The 24,559-nt window shown below is 49.7% G+C and overlaps 1 protein-coding gene across 19 annotated transcripts in view; it reads right to left on the bottom strand.

Moving 5' to 3' along the window:
• The window catches only part of LOC114851028 (adhesion G protein-coupled receptor L3-like), a 160,724-nt gene that overhangs the window by 32,763 nt on the left and 103,402 nt on the right, over positions 1-24,559 (bottom strand). For 14 of the 19 annotated variants that reach the window (XM_029142548.3, XM_029142546.3, XM_029142545.3 and 11 more), the window contains 6 exons: positions 17,411-17,776; positions 15,340-15,443; positions 13,011-13,196; positions 11,145-11,183; positions 4,770-4,953; positions 540-662 (listed from right to left, as the gene is read on the bottom strand). In XM_029142548.3, the coding sequence (XP_028998381.1) occupies positions 540-662; positions 4,770-4,953; positions 11,145-11,183; positions 13,011-13,196; positions 15,340-15,443; positions 17,411-17,776 (1,002 nt within the window). The remainder of the gene's footprint in view (positions 1-539; positions 663-4,769; positions 4,954-11,144; positions 11,184-13,010; positions 13,197-15,339; positions 15,444-17,410; positions 17,777-24,559) is intronic. The other 5 variants (XM_055514571.1, XM_055514613.1, XM_055514602.1 and 2 more) reach the window with 1 other exon arrangement.

Below are 24,559 nucleotides of genomic sequence, written 5' to 3' on the forward strand. Positions count from 1 at the left end.
CCCCGTTCTAACGATCCGCCGGGGCGACGGCGCTGCCGCTCGGCTGGACGTCCAGGTTCCAGTCCATCCTAATTTACATGATGATAAAATCGGAGACACGGGGCCGCGCCGCTGAGGAAGACGGCAGCTTGTGAGTCTAACAGCCTCATTTACAGTTTAGAGGCAGAGCTGGAATGTAACTAATTCTACGGCCGGGGAGCGATTTGGAGACGGAGAAACGAGCTTTGTGCTTCACACGCAGCCCAACAAAGGACCCGGCCCATTCAAAAGCATCGGTAATGAAATTCCTACAAAACAACTGCGGCACCGTGCAATGTCATATCCAGAAGAGGAAAGGAACAAATAACAAAAAGAATTTTTGATTTATTGCAGCAGATCTTGTAAGACAAAGTTTTTCATGTACTACAACACTACTTCTGTTGCATCCGAGCGATGTTGTGCGTGTTAAACGTCGGCTTTGCCAAAAAGCCGAAGAGACGGCGCTTTGCGAAAGTCATGATTGCAACAACAAAAGCCGACGGGGAGCTTTGACTACTCACCGTTCCTCCCGTGCTGCTTCAGCGTGTTGGCGGAGAGGTGGATCGAGTTGCCTTTGCCTCCGCTTTGGGGGAACTTCAGATCGGGCAAATTTCCATCTGTGCTCATTCGAGCCACCTCCAGCTCTGCGCACACACACACACACACACACACACACACACACACACACACACACACACACACACACACACACACACACACACACACACACAGAAAGGCAACGTTTAGAAACCAAATGCCTCTGCAGCGTTTTTACATTGTACAGTATTTGACAGTGGAGATCTGACAGGAGACGGTCAACAGCTTGGGAAGACTTTGATCTGCAGAGAGATGAGAGCATCACTCTCACGTCTGAGAGCTTTAGCCAGTGGCTTCCCCTCAAATGCACGACTAGGAATTCAATACTTTTCACTTTCCAGCTGCTTTGGTCAACATCTATTTTACTCTGAAAGCTTCTTCGCATACAAACCAACCAATCATTTCTTATAAAGCTAATGACTTGCTGCGGCAGACGCAGTTCGTAGTGTCTCTGCAGACGTGAAACCCAACGTGTGACCTCTGACCTCTGTGTCGCGGCTGCTCCTAGAACAGCCACAGCGATGCGTGTGCAGCGGTCGGTTGTGACGGGACGGACCAGCGAGGGGAGAGCGGCGAGGGGAGAGCGGCGAGGGGAGAGCGGCGAGGGGAGAGCGGCGAGGGGAGAGCGGCGAGGGGAGAGCGGCGAGGGGAGAGCGGCGAGGCAGCTGTTGTGTCTGAGGCAAGTTCCTAATTTATGGTTCAAAGACTCCAGCGTCACACAGCAGAAGTAAATGAGCTCCTGATGGGAGCCCGGCTGAAATAAAGGGCTCGCTCCATCAAAGTTATTATGGGATTATACAATTCACTTTAATAAAGCGTCTGGAGGTGCTCCAGTCTCAAGCGCAGGTGACCTGTGTGAAGTCCGGCCATTGCTAAATGTCAGATGAACTCCCAAAGCCCAGAGAGGGAGCAGAGACACAGACGTCACGTCAGGACCGATGACAGGTTTCAGCCACTGAATAATAATGAACACAAATGCATTTGTCTCATGCAGATGACTTTGTTTAAATGAAAATCTCAAAAATACCCTCATTACTTCAAAGTCTTACTTTTCATGAGATGAACTGAATGAATGACCTGCTCAGTTTGACAAAACAACTCTTGTATTTTCCCAGCATGCTTTGAGCCTAAAACCTGTTTCCTTTCAAAATTATGAAACAAAGCTGACAACGACGGAGGTTAGTGGAAATTCATTGTGAGACACTGGTGACTTCAGACAGTCGCAGGCAGTGAATGTTGTCTTTGTCTCTTCAGACGCTGCAGCTGTGGATTCTTAACTTTAAACAACAATAAACTTAGAATCAGTCCGTCGCTAACAATCGTCTCGTAGTCATTTTGGGGCGGTGTTCCTCGTGGTATTGTTACCAGGCAGCTGTGGAACCTTTAAGCGCACACAAACCACTGATACAGCCCAAATTATGCACAGTAAACAGAGACTACTTTCTGAAGCCCCACCAATTTCAGGCACCCTTCAGGAAGCCAACCGCCCATTTCTGCTGCAGATGTGAATCTGCCACGAGGCTCATCTTCCATTTCCCACCCTGTCCTGTGTGGACGTCACACGCCCGAGGACCCAGAGCGCTTTAAATCCACCCCTACGCCAATTTACCGTCCGTGGCGTCGGAGGGTGTTCATGAGTTATCGCACACTAGTGTTTTAAGATGGAATATAATTAAGTTCCTTCATCTGTCCAAGACTTTCAAGCCTGATCAGCGCAGCCATTTGCACTCGCATGGTCGGCGGCGCCGCCTTCGCTGCTCCTCCACCTCGGCGCTAATGGCGTCGTCACTAGACTAAAACATAAACTGGCTGGCGGATTAGTCTGCAGCGCCGAGCCTCAACTCGAGGCACAATTTCATCAAGTGTGAGAAGCAGAAACTTCATTAAGCCCGATAAGGCATTCGGCTGACGATCCGATGCCGGTGGACTATGACATGTCTGACTTTGATAAAGGTTAGTGCCCAGGAAAAGCTACAAAGTAGGCCACACTTAATCCTGTATCTGTCTCACACCAAGCACGCCGCACTTCCTCCTAAGAAAACTGCTATATTAACATTCTCCAGCGCTGTTCCAAAGGCCAGGGGGTTTAGGTGATACATTCCTATTCAACTTAGCTAAGACAATACCCCAGATAGCGCCCCATCCCTGGATTCCACGCCTGCCTATTGAATAAAGGAGGCATTTTTCTTCTCTCCCTCCTTTTTTTTCGGGTGTAGTTGTGCAAAACAGCTTACGACGGGCTTTGGGGAATGTCTTTGATGCCATAGTAGCTGCCGGACCCAAAGGCTACACCTTCAAAGGCGGTTTAAATAACACGCTAATCGGCAGAAATCTGTTCGGAAGATTATCGCGCCGAGAGTGATGCACAATCTCCGCTCAGACAAAGCGCTGTGACGTGTAAACACGAGCACAAGACGCGGCGGGCGAGGACACGGGCGTCTTCCAGAGCCAAGGAAGCGGATCCCGCCGCGGGCCCGGGGCTGAAGAGCGGAACCGGGGGGTTCGCGTCACGCCCGCGCGTGCAGGTGCGACGCCGGGCGGCGCCGCATCCATCTCACTCTCACCCACAGCCAAATAATTAGCTGCAGCAGTGATTACACGCGGCTCCTTGCCCTCGTTTAAGTGCCCCGCGTGGCATGAGGGATTGCAGGAGCCGAGTGGCGGGGAAAAAAAGCCAAGCAAACACAGAGATAAGGCCTAGTAAACATGTCACCAGCACATAATTAACCAGACCAGCACCGTGCGCTATAAAACCTCCGCCGAGCTGCTCAGGCTCCGTCTCTCCCTTCTCCAAACGAGCCCAGAATCTCCTTAATACCCAGATGAATTGTGTGCCAGATACAATAAAATCCATTTTATTAATTCTCCTTACACTCGCTTCCTTTTAAGTCAGCAGACCTATATTTTTAGGTTGCCATGGCAGCGGGAAGTTAGGAAAAAAAGCTGCAGTTGTTCAGAGAGCGATACATCACAACATTATTGTTTCTTAATTCCCTTTGCCCCAGTAGCCACTGCCTACAAAACAGGCATTTAATTCAATTTTACTTTGTGCTCAAAGTCGAGGTCGCATATTTAATAAATTACACTTCCAACAATCTGGCTTCTGATGGGAAAAAAAAACCCACCAGGGAAAACGGTAATGACAGAAGTTCCATTATCTCTGCTGACTTGGTATTTACACGTTGAATAATGAGCACTGATCCCTGATCTGCACAAATAGTGGTTAATCCTGGCTAATGATCGACTGCAGTATAAAAACAATCATTTGCGGCAATTGTCAATTTACAGCTGGCCGCCGCCGCCGCCCGCGCGGCCGCCGGGACCTACAGCCTGTTGGTGACCTTTGCACCCAGCAAAGCTGGCGAGGGATGAGACGCGCCCCGCGATCGAGCGAGACACCGGGACCCTGAACGCCTCGCCGAGCGCTCGGCTCCTCAAATTTAGCTTCTAATTCTCTAAATGTCATAATTCACTGCGCCGAGTCCTCCAGCTGTGCAAATAATCAGCTTCACTGCAGCTTGAGGAGAAATTATCTTAATTCTGTCCAGGCTGCTTTACTTATACAGATGATGACAACCGTATTTAAATAGAAGCCGTTTCCACTGCTTTTATCTCACGTGCACTGGAAACATGATTTGATTATTGTTCTATCACTTGTGTGGCCTCTGCTGCAGTGGATCTCACCATCAGCTGTACAGTAGGTAGAGAGGCTTTATGTTCTAACCTTTATCAATATAACACCACCATCATGGTCATTTTTATAGTAGCTCAGTAGGTAAAGCATTTGCAGCGGTTGCAGGTTCAAACCCACCAGGGCTCCAGATGCGTCCTTGAGCAGCGCACTGCTCCCCCAGGGGATGGGTTAAATGCAGACAACCCCATTCGTTAAGACAATGTAACAAACAAAGACCATGTAGGGTCTAAATCCAGTCAACAGGAAGTAGGTCTAAAGCAGAGGAGCCCACGTATCAGAGGCTCTGCTCTCCTCGACTCTGTATCAAACAACTGTTGATCGACTGAACTCGCTCGATGGAGGTAATGGGCTGTGTAGACACACACACACACACACACACACACACACACACACACACACACACACACACACACACACACACGGGGTGAACGGTGACGTTCGCCGCTCGGCGCCTACTCACGGATGTTGTCGGTGTTCTCCTGCACGATGTCCGTCTTCAGCAGGTTGTCGGCCAGGACGAAGGCTCCCTGCTCCACCGTGTCCAGCAGCATGGTGGCGGCCCGGAGCTGCTCGCCGCTGCTCAGCTCCCCCCACGCCGCCTGGGCCTGCGGCTGCAGCAGGTTGTTGACCGTCTCCACCATGGCCTGGGGAGCCCAAAGCATCGATTAGCCGGAGAAAGCTACGCGGACCTGGTCACACGGTCGCTGGGTAAATGGCTTGAGTGAAGGGAGATCAAACAGAGTTCAGGGCTGAAAAAACGAATCGCACACTCCTGTGGGATTGTGTCTTTACTCGCTTTTTCATTTGAACAGAAAATTGTATAATGATCTTTCGACTGAGCAATTTCCCGACCCCATTTCCAGCTCATTTACACGTTATGCTTTTGGACATGGCTCGTCAAGTCGCAGCCACAACACCTGAATCTGAAATGACACTGGATTAGCTCGCTGGTGCTGCACTTTCCTTTTATGTAGAGGAAGAGGAATTAATCACGTAAATGAATCTTACAGGACTGGAGGCCAATTCTTACATGACTTGAGGCTAGAGTCTTTAATTGGTGTGATAAATGTTCGTCCATGCAGACATTCCCAATACAGAGGAAACGAGGGCAGGCCAGCGAGTGTGCAGAGCATTAGCTGGTAGCAACTATCTGCAAACACTGTCCTGAAATCCTGCCTGCATAATAAGAAGAACTTTAATGCCTTCTTTAATCTCACCGCAACAATGGAGAAGTTAGTAAGCGAGGCAGAACCAGGAACAATCTCAGGACAAGATAAAAAATTAAGCGCTATTAAAGATTTAAAAATGCCAATGGCAAGATTTATGAATGGAATGCTAATTGGTCAAGCTCCTCGTTTCTGGCAGACGACTGAGTCCAGGCTGGAGCCGAGTCGCCCCGAACACCCTGCACGGAGGAAACCGCACATCTGATGGAAAAATGAGTTTGTGTTTTGAAGCAAGCTTTGAAGGCCTTCAAAGCCGCGTCTCACTGGTGACATGGAGATGGAGGCAGTGATGTATGTAAAAACAGCGGGAGTCGCGCCACAGATGTTCTCTCTGAACTCCGCTTAGATCCCGACCCTTTTTTTTTTATTTGATCAATTGGATTACGGAAGGGAATAAGTGGGACTCCGACACAGCGCGGGGATCAAGCGAGAGCGATAAGAGAAATCATGTGCTGGAGTGTATCAAATGATTCTAGATTCACAAAGCAGAAGTGCTAGTGACCCCACAGTTACTGTATAATGCTCAGGTGTCCGCTGTATGTTTCCAATCAGGGTGGATTGTGTTGGGTTTGCTGGCTCCTCTTTACTCAAAACACAACCTGCTCACATCACGCCACCCACAACCGCACACACACACACACACACACACACACACACACACACACACACACACACACACACACACACACACACACACACACACACACACACACACACACACACACCGACAGGCACACCACCAACTTTGATGTAATTATTCATTATCTGCAGCCAATCTCCAATCACACCTTCTGACATTCAGCTAGAGGCAGAGGTTGATTCACTCTCAATTAAGGAGCTCTTTTTCCTCAGGCACTGACATTTTTTCCTTCTTTGTTCACCACTGCAGGATTATTATTATTTTTTCTTTTACCCGGACAAATTCTGAAACACTGAAATAATAGATCTTCAGGGAAAAAGATTGATGAACCTGCGGAGAAGTATTTACGACGTAAAAGAAGAAGGAGGTGGATGAAGAGCTCTGCGAATGTGCTGATCAGGGAATATAACTACTAAACAATAATGAATAAAGCAGTTATGGCTTTAAAATTCATATTAGAGATGAGTTTTAACTGGCCTTTCATGGATGATAAGATTAAAGCAGTAAAACTGACATGATGATGATTTATTATTGCAGAAGCAAAACATCGCTTAAACACCGCGGCACAAATTAATAATTCCCATCATTAATGGATGGATTTTATGCCAATTTGACATCAGTCAAACTACAGAGTGACTTTATTGTTTGACTGCTGGAAGGCAGGTGAGTCAGAGCAGGCGCCATGTGTCTGAAAGTAAGCATTTCACACATTATGCCTTAAATTATTTCCTTTATCGGGCAGAAACAAAAACAGTAGTGTATTTTACAGAAGCTCTTCTTTTGAGCTTGATACGAAAGAATGGCTCCAAAACTTTTATTTTATCAGCCAATCTATTTTCCAAATCGTCCCTTTTCCAGATGGAGCAAAGCTGCTACTTTGTCTAAAAACATGAAGCTTGTCCAGGTTTGCATGTGCAGCAATAACACGGTGAGTTTCCTTTTAAAGTCTCTGTACTTGTTCTAGGTCCTGGTTGCGGCTCCGGTGCCAAGTACGTGTCAAATCTGCAAACGCTTTTCCATGAAAATGAAACCTCCCTCTTCCCAACACTCGATTTCTGACAGACTGTGCACCCGGAGGCTTAGATAACTATTCTATCCAATAAAATGTCATCACGGAGCTCGGATTTACTCGGCAAACAAATACAAACCGGTGGGTAAATTTGGTCTTTAAGCTGAGTGGCACCGGACACGAACCCCGGCAGCGGTGCAGTCATTCAGTGACACCATCGAGTCCAATGTCTGATTATGTTTCATTTCTTTTAAACTTATTTATTACAGATATCGACTAAATTTAAACAAAATGAACGTCTTACTACAATGCCTAGTTAATAACAAAGATGCATCAACTGGACACATAATAAACAAATGTTGAGACATAACGAGTGGCCTGAAGTGACTGAGAGGAACACAGCTCTGGTTTACAGCCACATTACCTCTTATTTGTTTATCATCATTTCTTGGCGTGACTTCTAGGAAGCGTGATGTGTGCCGGAGGTTACCAGGCAACTGAAATGTCAGACTATTTCAGAGCTGGCAAATCGCTTACAGCTACATTAGATGAATAGTTATACTGTAGATGGAGGGCATTGTTTGACGGTGGTTAAACTGCGGTAAACATTTAAGTAGTCGGTGTTTCATGAGACTCAGAACCTCGTCTCCTTGTTTTCCCGGCTCCTCCCAAATTTCCGTCCGGGAAATTCATCTTCTCTTATCTCGTTCAGGTTAATTGCAATTCTAAAAACTGTACGTGTTTGACAAACGTTCATGAGATCTGTGCGAAAACACATCTCCATCCTCTGCAGCCTCGGTGGGTAGAGACACGGCGATGGCTGGTGGGGGGTGCAGCGGAGTCACAGAGATGTGATGGTGGCTTGCTGCTATTTTACTGCTATTAGCACACTGCCACTCCATCTGTCACATGTAGCAGCTCGCTCCGCAGCTGCAAACTCCCAAGGAGTCAGAAACTTTCCGGCGCCGGAGGAACAGAAGTCAGCCGTGAAAATCAGCTGCCGGCACGTGAGGACTGAACGTGGAGCGGGGGGACGGAGGCTGGGCCTGAGATGCTGCAGTGCACCGTAGGGGGGAGGGGGGGGGGGGGGGGACGCCGGCGTCCTCCTGGCACCGGGCCCGGTCCAGCGTGTGCCTCTATCTGTGTGCTGATTGATGAAATGAGGCCCGGCTCTGGGAAATTGATTCTAGCTGAGGCCGATCTCCTCCCTTCCCCGCTCTGACGGGACTTTCATCTCACTGTAGAGGCCCCTCAAATATGCCCTGTTATTATTACACAGTCTGAAAACACTTGGATTTGGACAGAAGCTTCTCCAAAGTCCTAAACATGCGATGAGGTGATGTCACACAACGCCACGTCCGCTAATCAGCGGCCCATCACATATTCAGCTCACACATTACTCAGCTCTGAGGCCTCCGTTTATGAGCACGCGCTTCATCTTCGTCTTTCCACAAATTGAGTAGCGGGGAACTTTTATCATCTTGTTACATCTCCAAACGAGGCGCCTCCCCCCGTTTCGCCTGCTCTGAGGTCACCCTGCGCTGCCGTCCTCCCCCCGGCCGTCCTCGCGCGCGGAGGTGTCGTTTTAATTAGGGGTCGGGGCTCCATCTCCTCCCCGCATCCTGCAGATTCACGCTCACTTGGCCTCCACCACAGCAGGAGGGGTTTTTTCCTGCGTGCAGGGGAGGAGCAGGCGTGATTTACTGTGAATGCGACGTCTTCAACCTAGAACGTGCGCTGCTGGAGGAGCCGGCGCGTTTACATGCAGCTCCAGACGACATACGGACATGATCGCGGTAATTGGGCGACAGTAATGTCACTGCCTTTAAACACGCCGCCATTAACACGAGCATGCGGCGCAGGAGGGAGGCCGCCGTTTTCGCCGTGTTTACTCCAAATCAAAAGGACAAACACAGAGGACGGTTCCTGCAGGGTGACGGCAGAGCGCGGGAGCTGATCGCGGCGCGCTGTGCAGCTTCATCAAGGCCAAACACCGATCCGCGGGGCCGAAAGCGGCTCTGGCGCGTGGCAGCGTCGTCTCCAAACAAAAGTGATCATTCCTCGTCAGCGCTGGGTCTGTGGAGGACGGGGACTGTGAACAGCAGCAGGCCCCTTGTGATCTAACGAGACGGAGACGTCCGCATCGAGTGAATACAAGCGTCATTTAACAATTAGGCGGCGCGGAGGCCCTGGAAGGCGCCGAGAGTCTGGTCTGCGTTTCATTCCGGCCGCTCCTCCACACGTACAGTGGGAGTCTCACCACAGGCAGGTGCACTTCTCGTTCGCTTTGTATTCCTCTGCCAATCCCACTTATGTCAACCACCGGGGCCCAGTTGGAGAAAACACTGCCCAATTTCCCTAATCAATGAAAGTCCCTCGCAGGCTGGCGGCGCGCGCTCGATGCCTGTGTTTACCTACGGCCACAGATGTTCCTCCATTACGCCGGCTTGTCAAGTAAAAGCACTCTGCGGCTGTCTGCAATTGTCAGAGCCAGCGAGGGGACGGGGGGGGGGGAGGGGGGCACGGCCGAGCGGTGTCATGCACCAGCTAAAACCACTAATGGACGTCCTGAGGACGGCGGAGGCAAAGCAAGGCCCCTGACAAGTGACTGGAACAACACGAACGACAGACGGACGAGTGAAGATGGAGGAGCCGCAGCGTTGGCTCGTGTCGTGCTGGTATCCTGAACTCGGCGTCTTCAAACTAGTCACGGTTTTGCTGCCGCTCCACTCGTCGCATGCCCCTCCATCGGTTTCTGGGGTGCGATTCTGCCATCAAATTCGAAATGACAAGACAAAACGTCTGCGTTTGGACACCGCCACGTTCTGTTCTTGTATCCACTGAAGGTTTTGTAGTGTCAATTCAGCTGCTGAATATCCACCAGAGGTGTGTATTTATTCTAAGAGACAGTTCCCTCGTCATCGCTGATGAGGGGACGTGTCAGTCAGCGCCACAGTTTGGCCCAAATCCGTTTAGAACTCCTCTGATCAGCTGTGGTTTATGACACAGAGAAACGAGCTCCATCGGATTTGACATAAACAGACATTAGTTTACAATCTAAGACATGAATCCTCCCCCACGTGCAACCACACCAGTCACACGCAATCAGTCGCGAGCTGCAGCGGGACGTCAGTCGATCAGTGGGGTGGTTTTGCATAACTGAGGGTTTGCTGACGTTCCCCTGAGGCTCGGTGCGAGTTCAAACCCAGCGCTTCAGCGTCGAACGGCGGCGCCGGTGTGCGTCTTTGCTGCTCGTCCTCTCTTGCCAAGGTAGAAATGATTCTGATGGCAGCTAAAATGTCAGCCCGGGGACAGAAGCATCACTCCGTAGCCTGAGGAGGAGCCGGGGGAGGCGACGGAGACCCGCCTAAATCGGGACACGCATGTATTATGCATGAGGGCGAGTCAACATGCTAGACTTCGGCTGACTTAGTAGTTAGGAGTTGACTCGCTGCTATAATGAGGTCACTTCTTTTGGCTCTTAAGTGTTTGGCGAGGAACGTTAAAGTGTGTTACGTGCCTAAGAGTGTTTATTTTTGACTGATACCATCCACTTACTGTATTTGGGTTATTTCACAGGAAGCCGATGGTTTTGGGTCATTAAAAAAAGAGGACTGACACACTTGAGTTATCCACGATTTCTACAGAAAATGGCCTGAGAATGGAGATGATCATGCAGATGGTGTTAAAAAGGGAGGAGAGCGTCACAGCACACTCATGCAGGGGAGAGACGTGACCCTCTGAATTCACATCAGTTTTACCTGTTAAAGTTGCAGGATGCATTCAGGCACACGATGCAGTGCAGGACATTTCAGTACACTAATACTGTATGTGCCCATACATTATTAATGTACCACAGTGTTATTGTATTACTTCAAAAGGCTGAACTTAAATGGGACACATCACATCCACAATGCAGGGATGAAGAGTAGGGATGAAGGGAAAGCTGTATCCAAATACCTGGACATAAAACCGGCAGGAACGCTCCCGCTTCTGCAGCTGCAAACCAAAGGAGATGCCAGAGTTAAGGAGAAGGTCAACAACCCAGCAATGCTGCTTGAAGCACAGATTTCAGAGCGCCGGGGAAATGTTCGTTTAACAGAAGTTGTGTGAGAAGCCGCGTATAACACCACTCCATAATGAACACAGACTGGGAGAGACAGCGGAGACTCGTGTATTAATTAGCGCCGAGACGAGACGTTCGAGACGTGAGAATACGCTTTGCTGTGACACTCCTTCAAAGGTTAGCGTCTTGGTTTTTTTTCTACAAGTGAGAACAGCCAGGAGCTATTTATTGCTGAAAGTCTCTGCTGAACGTGACACAATGCAGCCATTACCAACATATTAGCATAACTGACAAGACGCGGCGCGGATGGAGTTAGCGGGAGACCCAACACGCGCCGCGGCCGCCGGAGCCGCCGGTTCTGGTGCCGGGCTCAATCCTGCGCAGATTAGCGCCGAAGAGCGGCGTTAGAACGGCGCTTTCCGACAAAGGAGCCTCCTGCGCTACATCAGGGGCCCACTCTCCTGGAAGGCGTCCCATCCGCGCCGTTAGCCAGCTCGCCTTTGATCATGAAAACGACACTGATCTCACCGTTTGCCAACTCAATCCTTTCATTGTCTGCTGGCAGAGCGCATTGTGCTTCGCTATGAAAAAAAAAAAAAAAAAGAAATCTTTAATTCTCTCAGCTCTTTGCAGATTGTGTCAAAACGATTGAACTCGGGAGGTAAACATCCACCGCTGCCAGAGCAGAGAAGAAGAGTTTGGTGGGTTCTCGGTGGAGAAGGAGGTCAAACACGAGACAAACCTGAAGGGACCGCTTTTTGTGTGTATCTGGAGGCAGAGATTTATGAATCATACATAAAATCCTGACCCCTTAAAGAAATTATCCTAGTTTTGGAAGCTTTCATTCCCTCGGCTGATATTTTATTAATTTGTTCATAATTACATAGAAACGACAGCAACCTCAGCCCCACCTCCCTCAGTTTTACGAGAAGGCTTTTTTTCTGTTTTCGAGAGGTATTAAAAACTCTAGTTGCTCCTCAAAGTAAATTTACTCACACCTCTCGGATCCGAGGCCCTTTCGGCCAACTTTACAGCCTTGTCTCTCCACTGGAAGGAAAGCGGCACTAAAATCTCAATGGGGACATCTGTGTCTGCAGCGGCAATGATATAAAAAACGGTCCCCAAAAAAAACAAGCCATCTGAAAACAGGTGTTCATGTTCCTCTACAAGTGAAGCCGCTCCAGCAAATTAACGGCTGACATTTTAAATTTCACCGATGTTTGCGTTTCTGTTGGCTGCTCAGCAGACGCAGCCTATTATTTTAGCTTGCTTTGGCTGAATCGGGCAATGAGCCCGCCGAATTCAGCTCTAGCAGAAATAAGAAAAGGCTCCACTTCCATAGCGTCGCTCGAGCCCAGTGAAATATTAGCAGGAACCAAGCGGCGCAAATGTAGCGCATGATGCTAAAGTCAGAAATTAGCTTGAGGCTACAGTGTCCAGCGGCTAGGAAGGTGTGTTTGTAGTCGGCGCTGGGCCACAGGGGAGCGGTGGAGACCTCATCTCATGTGACAGCAGGGCCAGGGAGCAGATCATTAAAGCAATACCTTCACGTCAGGTTTGAACAGGACCCGAGCGCTAACTGGGCACCATCAGGTGAAACTGTTGGCGTAAATCGTCCGCTGCCTCACAAACGGCGCCGCGATGGGCGCGGACAAGCCGGGGCGGGAGGTCGCCTCGCCCACAGGCTGCATTTACCCAGTCCCAGTGTTCCTTTTGAAGCGGAGGAGTGGGTAAAGAGCGCGGCGCGCTGATGGCGCTACCTTGTTGAGGCTCCGAGCCGCGCTGTCTTTGCCGCCTGGCGTGAGGTTCCTCAGCTGCACGTCGAGGAGGTCCACCAGCTGAACCATGGCCTTCACCGTGTAGGTGATGTCTCCCGCCTGCAGGTTACTTTTGGTCTGCTCCGCCAGCTCCCTGGCAATTACTGCAGCTGTCTCTTTGGATTTTAGCTGAAACAGAGAATAAACAAGCAAATTACAAATACAAGGCGCCTATATTTATTATTCCTGTGTTTGTTATTGTGGCATGCACGTAATGTACGCGCTGGAAAGCATGACAAATTGCAAATATACAAACACGTGGGCCCTTACAATAAAGGCCATTTAGCCTCGCACACGCTCCCCGACTGCTGCTGCACGGCACACAATTAATGTGCTGAGACGATCGTCGGCTGAATGTGCTCTTGGGCCAACGCTGCATCCTGAAGCAATTATGAAATCAGCCATTGAGGGTATTTCCCCAGATAGACTTGGACCTTTGTGAAACTAATGGGGAGCGCCGCGGCTTGGAGGAAGCGGCACATGTGTGCTGCACACATCGAAGATATTCATTTAGTCTTTTGTTTGAAAAGTTCATGTGATTTCTGGGGTTTCATCTCCATCGGCGCATCCATCCGTCTTCAGCAGCTTTATTCAAGGCTGGGTCGTAAGGGGCAGCAGTCTAAGCAGGAAACCCTCCCCCTGGACACATCCCGCAGCCCTTCCAGGGAATATCAAGGCGTCCCCAGGTCAGCCGAGTCCCTCCAGCGTGTCCGTGGTCCTCCCTGGGGCCTCTTCTCAGTGGTGCTCCCCAGGGAGGCCAGCCTCCTCGTCTGCTTTCTGCTTTTTCTCCCAGTGCTGTTGCCGTTTTCCACCAGGCTTCCCCATTTCCCTCCATAATCCAAACACATGCAGGTTAAGTTAATTTGTCTCCACGTGTGAGCGATGTAATGAACCGGCGATCTGTCCAGGAGGAAACGTACATCTAAAACGCTCACAGCTGGGGTGGGATCCCGCAGACAAACAACTCCAGGTTGTGTAATTGAGGGTTTGGATCATTGGCAGCCAGTCACCCTTTTGCCTGGCGTCGCAGTCTAAAGGTCAGTTGCTGTAGCCGGATAGAAACCACAGATATGACTCCATCCACTGCAGGTGCACAGTGATGCACTCCACCAGCATCAGCTGCCATCATTGCCTGTGGGTTTATTACCTTTATCACAATTATGCCTTTTAAATTGGTCTTCAGAGGTGTATGCTGGGAAACGCGTCTCCTCAAGATGTTTTCTTCCTTCCCTCGTCTGCTAATGAGGGGAGCAGGCGATGCTGGGTGAACGGCGCTGCCTCACTCTTCCCCTACGTTACTGCTCATGCCATTTCTTCCTCCTTTTACTATCTACATCTTCCTTTCGAGTTTCGTGTGCTCAACCATCTGGTGACGAGCAGTGCCACGTACAGGACAATGGCTCCAGATCGAAACTAACGAAGTGCCAGATGGGCATTGCAGATCTCTGACAATTTGATCTTCATTAAATTCTCCCTGCTTTGACTGCGGCAGACACGCTGCTCAAGTGTGATATGCTGTAAAAAAAGCATAATCACACTGTTGTTAAAAATACAAGCCTTACTTGATTGTCACCTCTGTAGACTTTAACAGGCATTACTCCACGTTACAGTCCGCCTGTTCCTGGCAAAAAAAAAGCCTCTGCAGCAAGTTGAGGAGGAATTTTGCTTTAGTTAATTTCTCCAAACGGCAGCCTGTAGTTGAGCTTTATTGCGCCGCTCAAATGGCGCCGCGCTGCACGGAAATGCACCTGATAATTTCTCTCCCTTCTATTTGGTTCCCAACAGCCATTCTCCGTCCATATCTGCAAAGTGCCGTTTGTTTAATGGGCCGAGCTTTGTGCCATTGAGTAGATCATAAGTGTTATAACGCTCACGCCTCAGGGTCCTCTGAGTTTAAGGCAGAACATTTTCAACATTACCTGCGATTCATAACCCGAAACTCTGATCCTCACCCGAGGTAAACTTCTGCTCCTTTTTAATGTGATTCTATTGCAGATTTAAACACGGGAAGCCTTATGCGACGAGGCTTTGCATAATAACTCGCATGCAAAGGAGCAGATGCAGCACAAGTCGTTGTGTTCCAGAGTTCAGAGCAAAGCTGCTGCATCACGTCGCAGAGAGAAATCCAAGGAAATTAGAGTATAGCTTGTGGCTGATCAATGGAATGAATTAACCAATTAAGAAGAGACAAAGACTCAAAGAAAAACAAACATAAACTATAGCTTTTTGGATGAAGGCAATGTAAAAGTGTGAAATGTGCGTTGAATGATACCTTCTGATTGATGAGGTTGACCCATGGGGAGGTACAGTTGCTAAAGTCCGGTCCCTGAGGGTCCCAGTATCCCTCTGGTCCCTCACACATGTAAAAGGCTACACCTGGAGAAGAAACAGAGGCTTAGTGATAGCAACAATAAATACATCACATCAAGAAGAGCTATTTTTGTGACACGTGTCACAGTGTGAGCGTCCCTGAAGGATCTGTGTCAAACCCAGACGCAGTTTATTTCCTCTACACCTTTTTCCAGCAGCACAGCGACGGACCGCGTCAGACTTTCTGGAGTCTCAACAAATGTGTGTCAAGCAATTTCTTATTTGCAAAACTTGTCCTGAATGTTGTAAATCAGCGACAACACTAGAAACACAATTCTTACTGTAAGTGATCCATTCACCAAAAAGAAATTATGTCTAATCATTAAAAGTTCGACAGTGTCTGGACGTTTGTGACAGTTAAGCTCCTGCACAGAAATAAAAATACACCAAAGCAGGTGCTAATTATGTCCAGCAGCGCTGAAACCGTCACGAAAGGTCGATGGAGACGGCCTCTGCTGACAGACGAGCGCCCATGCTCCATTTGAGCTTTAATAATAATCAAAATCCTGATACCAGGGAAGAAAAATCATCAAATATGTTTATAGGGTATGATCAATTAATCGAATCAAAAAGCATCATTTCCTGCATCAGCCGCGTTGGGAGCTGACGCCACCAGGCAACGCGCCGACATGAAATCGCCCTTGCTCACTTTGCGCAGAGAGACGACCAGTATTAACCGGTATAAATTTTGATTGACATATAATTTCCTTCCCGGTCCACCTTGGACAGCCTCGTGTTTGATGGGCTTTGCAAGATAAGGGACCGTGCGTTTCCTCGCCATATCCAGAGGCAGGGGAGGGGGCATGAAAGGGGGGGGGGGGGGGGGGGGGGGGGGGGGGGGGGGCTGGGGCGTCGGTCGAGCCGCAGAGAACCAACCGAGGTGGATCGGAGCTCGAGGAAGTTTCAAAGCGCTGCAAAGGAAGCTCACGCGGCCGCGCGCCGTCGCGCCGCGCTCGCCAGCGGCGTCTGAAGAGCGGCGGCTTTGAAGAGCGCGCCGAGAGGAGGTCGGGTGCCTGTTCTTTTATCTCGCCATATGACGGCTGTTAGTGAGGTCTCGACGGGAGCCGGCGTTGCCCGTTAATGAACCTCGTACGTACATGCGCACGAGTGACGAAATGGGGGAAAAGGGTTCAGGCTTCAAGCCTAATGTGAGGGTGCGATGCCAGGCGTCCAATCTGGGGTGACACGGTCTACAGGACGGGCAGGAAGAAGATTTCATCCTCATGTGGATTTACAATGATGCATTGCCTCCACTGAGTCGCTCTGTTTTATATGTTACAGCAGATCCCAACATGAGGCTTTCTAGCCTGGCGTCAACTAATGCTCCAGCTTTCATCTCCCGATTTTAACACTTAGCTTGGTTTTCAACCAAATCTGAGTCTTGACTTCAAAAACGTAAGTCTGTGTTTAATGGCCTCATTACAATATGAGCCGCTGCCCCTCATCCGCATCAAGACAGTCCGTCTTTGAGGTAAAGCTTTTATGTCCAAAGCAGCCGACATCGATTTTACCTTCGCACACTTGATTTCATTCTTGCGGCATTGACACAAAGACACGATGCAGCTCGCGGCGTGTAAATTGCACCGAACAACTGCAGCACAACAAGCCGTTAGACGTGCACAACACCAGTGCGTTTAGCCGCTAATTAATTATACCAGTCGGGCTTTGAGAGGCGGGAAATAGGGTAAATATGGGCGTGCGGCGTGTTATTTGCTAAGCTATCTTTAGCGTTGCGGAAAAGAGAGCGAGGACAGGAAGTGAGAGAACTGTTGTTATAAACATAAACAAAACACGCAGCAAGAATCAACATCAAGGTGAAAGCTCACGCACGGTCTAATGAGAGTAGCGACGCCCTCAGAGCAGAAATAATATGTGGCTCCTTCAGCTTATAAATGCTAACAGAGAGACGCCCTATGATGCTACTGTAGCAGCTGCATGTGAAGCATGTGTAGATGCCGTAGGACATGTCTTACCTATAGTCCCGGGGGGACAGGGCATCCTAGCCACCATACCCTGCTTGGTCCTGGGCCAGGATATGTCCATCATCACCAGGGGGCTGCAGTATTCCACCCTGACGTTGGGAAGTTTGGACGAAGGCGGGACCCCGTCCTCGTCTTCCTCCTCTTCGTCCGGTACCAAGCCCTCCGCCAGAGTCTGGACCAAAGCCACGGCGGTGGACGTGGTCCGTGGCCACGGCACCAGGGCGGTGGTCGTGGCCGGCCTGCCGGTAGTGGTGGCCCTGGCCGTTGTGGTCGTCACGGTAACGGTGGCGGGCCGCGTGGTGGCCCGTGTGGTCGTGGTGGTCGTGTCCATGTGCACAATCACAGAGGAAGACGTTTCTAGTACAGGAGAAAAGAGCAATATTTAGCAGGATCGGGGGGAAAAAAGATGGAGAATAAATGTCACATTTTATTTACGTCTCAAAGGAAAATGTATTTTTGTGCTGTTGACGGGAAGGCGGCTTCTGCGCAGGGTTTTTCTGTTCTATCGCCCTCGCCATGTGTCACTTTAAGGGAAGACGGTTCGAAGGGGATCAATTGGAAGTGGCAAGTGTGACGCGCATGGGGATGCGCGGCGTCTAGATTGGGACCCCCCGTTGGGTAAAGCAGCACAGACACACACTTAAAGCTGAGCGTTCTAATTCAGGCGGGTGACGAGAGCCTGGCGCTGGAAGCGAATGGATGGATGGGCGTTAGCCGCGCGCTATTTCTGGGATGCTGGGACAAACTAGACAAGGCATTTCCCAAAAGGAGGCGCTCGCTAATGACGCTGTTCACCTGGACGCCGGCGCGCATGCGCGCGACAGTAATTCTGCTATTGTTCACACTCCAGTGCACACAGAGCTCCTGGACTCCACCCGTCATCAATCATCCCGTCTGTTCCTCCTTGCCGTCCCTTTTATATCCTTCCCCGTGTGTCTCAAATCAATTTAGCTACAGGCTTTTTATGAATGTATAGACTTAGTGAGGCCTCGGAGGATCAGAGGACACACAGACAGGACGCAGCTCCTAATTTATCTTCCGTAAGTGGGAGTAACTCGGCTTTCTTCATAAACATTTGTGATATAGCCTGATTCTAATTCAAGAATATTGCTTCTTACTACAGTGCTATTTTCACACCGACTCTTCGATGCGATTCTGACATTTCTATATGTCATAAACTAATTACTGTGTGTGCTTTGCTGTAGATGCTCTGAATAAATTCCCATAAGACAGCACTTTGTCACAGACACAATCTGGGTCCTTTGTGAAAGTGCAATTTAGGGTAGGCATCGTTTCTGCCTAATGCAGATACACAATCAAAGTGACAGCGGTGACAAACGGGCCCCATCTTCGTATGAAAGTGGAGCAAAACAAAATTTAATGAGGGTCAATTTGAGGTTGGCAGGTGTAATGGACGCCGCACATCTGAGAGAGCTCAGATAGCAGACATCACAGCCGGAATCCAGTTCAGCGAGATTCAATTTGTGATAGGACAATTTCTCTGTGTGGTAAATTTGAAGGGAGTGATGTGGGACAGCATAAATTAGCACCCCCCCCCACACAGCCGTCGCAAGGCTGGAAAGGCACAAACCAGACGCTATCAGAATTCAATGCATTCAACTCTTAACAGCATTCGACAGCAGCCAGGGTTGATTAAATAGGTTGCCACCGCAGCAAGGCTTCCAGGCTGATTGAGTATTTGTTTTCTCTCCCTTACGAAAGAGTTGGTTGTGTTTTTAAGATCTGCAGGTAGCGTGCGCACGCCCGCGGAGTCACTCCATCAGTGGAGCCGCGATGTGAGCTAAAGACACGCATCAGCTACACTGGCGCTGGAGGCTGCTCAAACAGGTTCTTAATGTTCCCACCGACCACGAAGGCATCACCATTTGCATCCTCCAAACACCTTTAAATATCATCATCAATCTGCGCCACAGCGGCCCAGCGCATCCTGCAGCTGCAATAATCACGAAAACGCGACAGAGAAATATCTTCAAGGACACCAGCAGTCTACTTATTGATTATGTACGAAAGAACTTATTTATGCGGCCATATTTCAGGAGAAGTGATGATAACCTCAAATGTGTCACGCCGAGGCTCCGTAAAGGGAAGTGGCATCAATTTCAGCGTAATTGAAATCATCCAGCGGGGCTTTAACTGCGTATAGTACGGCAGACCATTAGAGTAGCTCATGGAAATCTGATAATAGAAATTCACTGCCCATATTGAGGTCAGCAGAGGTCACAGTGCACAGGCTCAGATAAGCTAGTGGCTGAGGAGGTGCACAGATGGACCTATTAGGATACGGGACCGGCTGGAGTGTTCAGCAGCGCTGATAAAGCGCTCTAACAGATTTTTGCTGCAGGACTTTGTGGCTTTAGCTGCAGACGGATAAACGGTATATGCTGCTTCAACCTCAGGTTTACAGGAAGACAACAGATGTTTATTACTGTAGGTCTTAGAGCGTTTCTACTGAAAATAAGTGTTTTCCATTAGACCTGAAAGACATAAAAAGACATAAAAACTTTACGTGCATAAATAACAACGCGCAGTTGCTTGACTGCAGCAATATGAAAGAATACAATCAGATTCGCAGCGAACTGACTCAACAAGAAGCAATAAGAAAGTGTCCAGATGTGCAGCCGTGAGCTGGCTCCCACCGCCGCAAGACCATAATAATGTAAACACAGCGATAAACCCCAGAGGATGGAAAAGGGTGAGTTTCACCGCTTTCAGATTGGTTTCTCAACATGGGAGACAATGACAGAAATTCATTTCCCAATCTCCTTTTAAAAAGGAATAATACGAGTTAGCACACGGGCTTCTTTAATGCTGCAGGTAATATGACGGCGCAGAGGAAATATGGCTGGAGAAAATCACCATCACAGCAAGAGGTTAATTCAAAGTCACCGGGAAACATGTCTAGAATGTAATTCCATACTTGCAGATCACCCCGTTGCGTCTGCCGTTAAATTATTTTTCACAATGCTCTGTCTACATGCAGCATGTTAAATACAAGACACAGAGCGCGAGCGGAGAGGAAGAAAGTGTCCTTGAGCAAACTTGTATATTTTCTCCATGAGATGAGCACAAAAAAAGGGAAGGGAAAGGAAAGGAAAGGCAGCAGCAGACAGCGCCCACAGTCACTATCGCCTTGGAGACAACACAAGGACATTTTGTTTTGCTTTGCCAGCTTTCCCCGTTCCATCCAAAGGGATGAAGGGAGCAAAGAGAAACAGTCCAACGAGGGGAGCGGGTCTTTGGTATGCTCCGCGGGGCTCGCCAGCGACCTTACAGGACGGGGAGAGAGGACACGTACCGCTTATCTACTGCACCACCGGCCGAGGAAGATGCCGACGGCTCTGCCTCTCCGTCATCGTCGCCCCGTGAGACCATTCTATTACAGGTTGATGCTACAGGAACGAAACTCGATTCAAGACTTCATCCCTGTATCCTGAAGGTTTGCCGACACCACGATGCTGATAAAAAAGAGAATGATTCCAGCCGCCGGTTATCAGATTTTCATGATTATTAAGTTAAGGGGCTTAAGAATGTAGTCGCACCTAAACAGGCGACCTTTTCATTCATAAAGTCGGGAGCACACACTCACTGAAACACCAGCTCCACTCATCATTCACGCTCCGCTTCCACTGCACAAAATCCCCCCTCACCTCCGTCTGTTTCCACCACACACACGCCTTTGTGTTTCATTTCAAAGCGTTCATTTCTAACTAATTAGCCCCTCTCTCTCTCTCTCTCTCTCTCTCTCTCTCTCTCTCCCTGTCCTTCGGCTCGTGGCTTTCACAATTAGACGAGCCCGCTCCACCTCGCTCGAGGAAGAAAAAAAAAACTGCGTTATGAAATGAATCCGGTTTATGTGACTTCAAATTTCCGCACCGTGAGCCGGCGGAACGTCTCCTCGTGCTCGAGATCAAAAGAGGAGGAATGGGTTTCAGGGGTAGAACCCAATTAAGTACAGTACCACCCGCGGTTTAGCATGTGAACCTCTGTCTCAGACAAACAGGCTGTGTTATGTCATCCGGAGACCCTGCTGGACCACGGACTTTTAGACCATGTGAATAATGTATAACACATCACAATACAGCCAGGCCTCAAGCCGATTATTTCCCTAATGTTTCTGTCATGTGATCCCAACAAAAGTGCTGAGGAGAATGGTTTGAAAAATGGAACGATGATAAAAGTCCTGTCGTTTAATGGAGCCTTTTTGCGGCAGGCCTACAAATCCATCAGCGAGTGCAACTGGGATGTGATGGGGGGGGGGGCAGTAAATTATGCAGCCAGACATCCGGTAATGCTCCGATATCATCTGACATGATGAGAACTGTAATGGATGGGAGCTATGCATTGTTTGGCAATTAATTTCTCATTCCCGCGCTCTTGAGGGGGCGACTGTGGAGGTCACGCCGCGCCTGCGAGGAGCGCACGCGGCCGGCTGATATTCACGCTCACGTGGAGCCGGGCTCGAGGAGACGCGGGGCTGGAGTTAAATGACACGGGGGGAGGGAGCCCCGGGCGCCGGCATGCGGGGCGAGCGCTCGCTTCCTCCTGTGCATGTACCATTCAATACATTAGTGCTCAGACTCGAGCATGCGTTACGCTGAGTCATTGTGCATTCAAAACCCAAAGCTCCAAACCTGAGCATCCTAGGCTACCGACGAGGCCAGGCGCCGGCCTGTGCAGCGGGAGGCGGCTCCGCGTTGCAGGAGGAGCGCGAGCGAACAGGCGGACGGGCTCTCAGACGCGCTGAGACGAGAGGAAACCTCCTCCAAGCTCACGCCGCGCTGCCAAGAAACCTCGAGCGCCGCTTTTCAAAGGGCTGTCGGGCAACAGCGGATGGTGGTGAGGCTGCGCAGAGGAGCCCTGACACCGCTGATAAAGAGAGTTAAAGATGCTCCAGAAGCCTCCGATCACATGCACTCGGCTAATTGGCCAAAATAAATCACCGTGAGCCGCGCGCCACCAGGCCTGTTAAATCTGACGTCCTAATTTCTGAAGCGCTGGAGAAACTGCACGCCAACACACGCGAACCAGGAGGGACGAGAGAGAACAGAGCGGAGGTGAGGATGCGCATGTCACCGTGCAACAGCAATTACACAAATCCCTGTTTTTTCCTTCTGGGTTTGATTTTTCACCAGGCGAGGTGCAGGAAATCGCTGCCAGCTCAGCTCAGATCTTCGCCGCACAGCTGATCGGCTGCATATGCGAGGACAGAATGATAAAGAACACAAAGTCTCAGCACATTTATCTCAATGTCTGTTTTTAGGAGCGATGGATGGGCTTCTGGCCTTAATTGAAGGATCGCCTGCCACCCCTCTCGCCACACAGGTGATCTGCGTATGATTTTCAGATCAAGGCAGAGGCGCCGAGGCCCGTGATGGATGGCCGGTCGGGACGAGCCACGTCCTGAACCAGTCCAACCCGGCCGATTGACAAGCCTTCATTCAGTGTTTCAAGTCACAAATAAAACAGAAGCTTCCTAAGATCAGCCAAAACACACGCCTCAGGATAACAGGCGACGGGATAAGAATGATTATCTTTTCCAGTATGTCGCACATTATTTTCACATGAGGGAATATGGCTCTAAAATATTCAAAGCGGCTCTGAAGCGCCAACAAAGCACTCCCTGTTTCCAAGCTAAAAAATCTAAAGCTGCATTACTAACAGAGCCCCATTGTGTCACAGCATTAAAGGGTGTGCAGGAGGAACGTGCGTTTGTTCATGAAGCGCGCACACACACACAAACGTGGTGTCTGAGCCTAAACTATAATCCTCAACCTTGCACTTTCCCTCCAAGAAAATTGCCCCCTGCAAGAGGTGCACCAGGCATGTGATGAGTGCGTAGCCTGCAAATAAGCATGTAGCCTACATTCCTAAGCCGCCACATCAAAAAGGGATTCATGCAGCATGCAAAAGATGTGGAATAGTAGCATTTACTTTGACTTGCTAGGCAACAGCTTCCTTAAAGCCGTGCAAAGTATATATTGTAGTAAGTGTATATTGTAATAGCACCGCAAAGTAATTCAATCAAAAGAAGTGACGGCCGCGAGACAGTTAGCGGGGAAGCAATCAAAGCCAAAGGACAACACTTCTGCCTTTAAGAGTCCCACTCATATTATCTCCAGCAGACTCTGGCAGCCTGCGTTTACTGCTTAGACAGTCTTAATCAATTTAGCATGTGTCAGGCTCCTCCAGACGGAGCCAATGCAGGCCCGAGCATCCAAAGGCTCGGCTGTTCCCGTACCACGGTGGGTGCCCCGGGCCAGCGGGCCTGGCACCACGCCCCGGCCTGACGGCAACATGTGGCCGGACCCGCACGCACGCACGCACGCCACACAGCCACTGTATCTGTGGATGCAGACGCCGATGCACAGGGGTCTGAACATCCGCTTTTAAAGAGGGATCGCAGGAAAATCTCAAGAAGCAGAAAGGTTCTTTATACTGTAGATGGTGCACGCTTATACTAGGCCTCACACTTATAACACTGGACTGGATCAAGATCGCCTCAGCAGGACCAGCCTGTTTCCACAAACTTAAAACCCTGGCTGCATCCTGCTTGTTAGGAGGACTTCACGCAGGGCCGAACCAGGTCTAGGCACTGAAAGAAAACAACTGCGAGCAGAGGGGCAGAACTTTAAAATCCCCAACTAATAATTGGCCTTGGAATATGAGGCCAGATTTGTGCACTCCTCGTAGAAATAGATCAGGGGATGCACTTCAAACACAAAAGACCAAGTAAATATCTAATCTGGGACAAGAATGTCATGAATAAGTCAAAGTGAAAACGATGAATATCCATGAACCTGCATGAAGGCTTGTTTGTGCACCGCGTGCTGCAGCCTCGCTCGGCCTGGTGACCCGTGACTCACACACGAACACACACGCCTCAGCGCCGGACCCAGGACCCGTTTGGACGATGGCAGGTACCGGGCCGCACGTTATCATCGCGTCAGTGGAAACTCGCAGCTTCGCGTAACCTCGACGCGGACGCGGCGCACGGTCTTGACCGCGAGCCCAGAGAAACCGCCCCCTCGTCAGCAGAACCGGGATGAAAGAGACCAGAACGAGGTCACTGAGGGTTTTGTACATGGGTTTGCTTGTGCTGTAAGAGTTCAGCACATGCAG

This window comes from Betta splendens, chromosome 2 (genome assembly GCF_900634795.4).
Source record: "Betta splendens chromosome 2, fBetSpl5.4, whole genome shotgun sequence".
Lineage (NCBI taxonomy): Eukaryota > Metazoa > Chordata > Actinopteri > Anabantiformes > Osphronemidae > Betta > Betta splendens.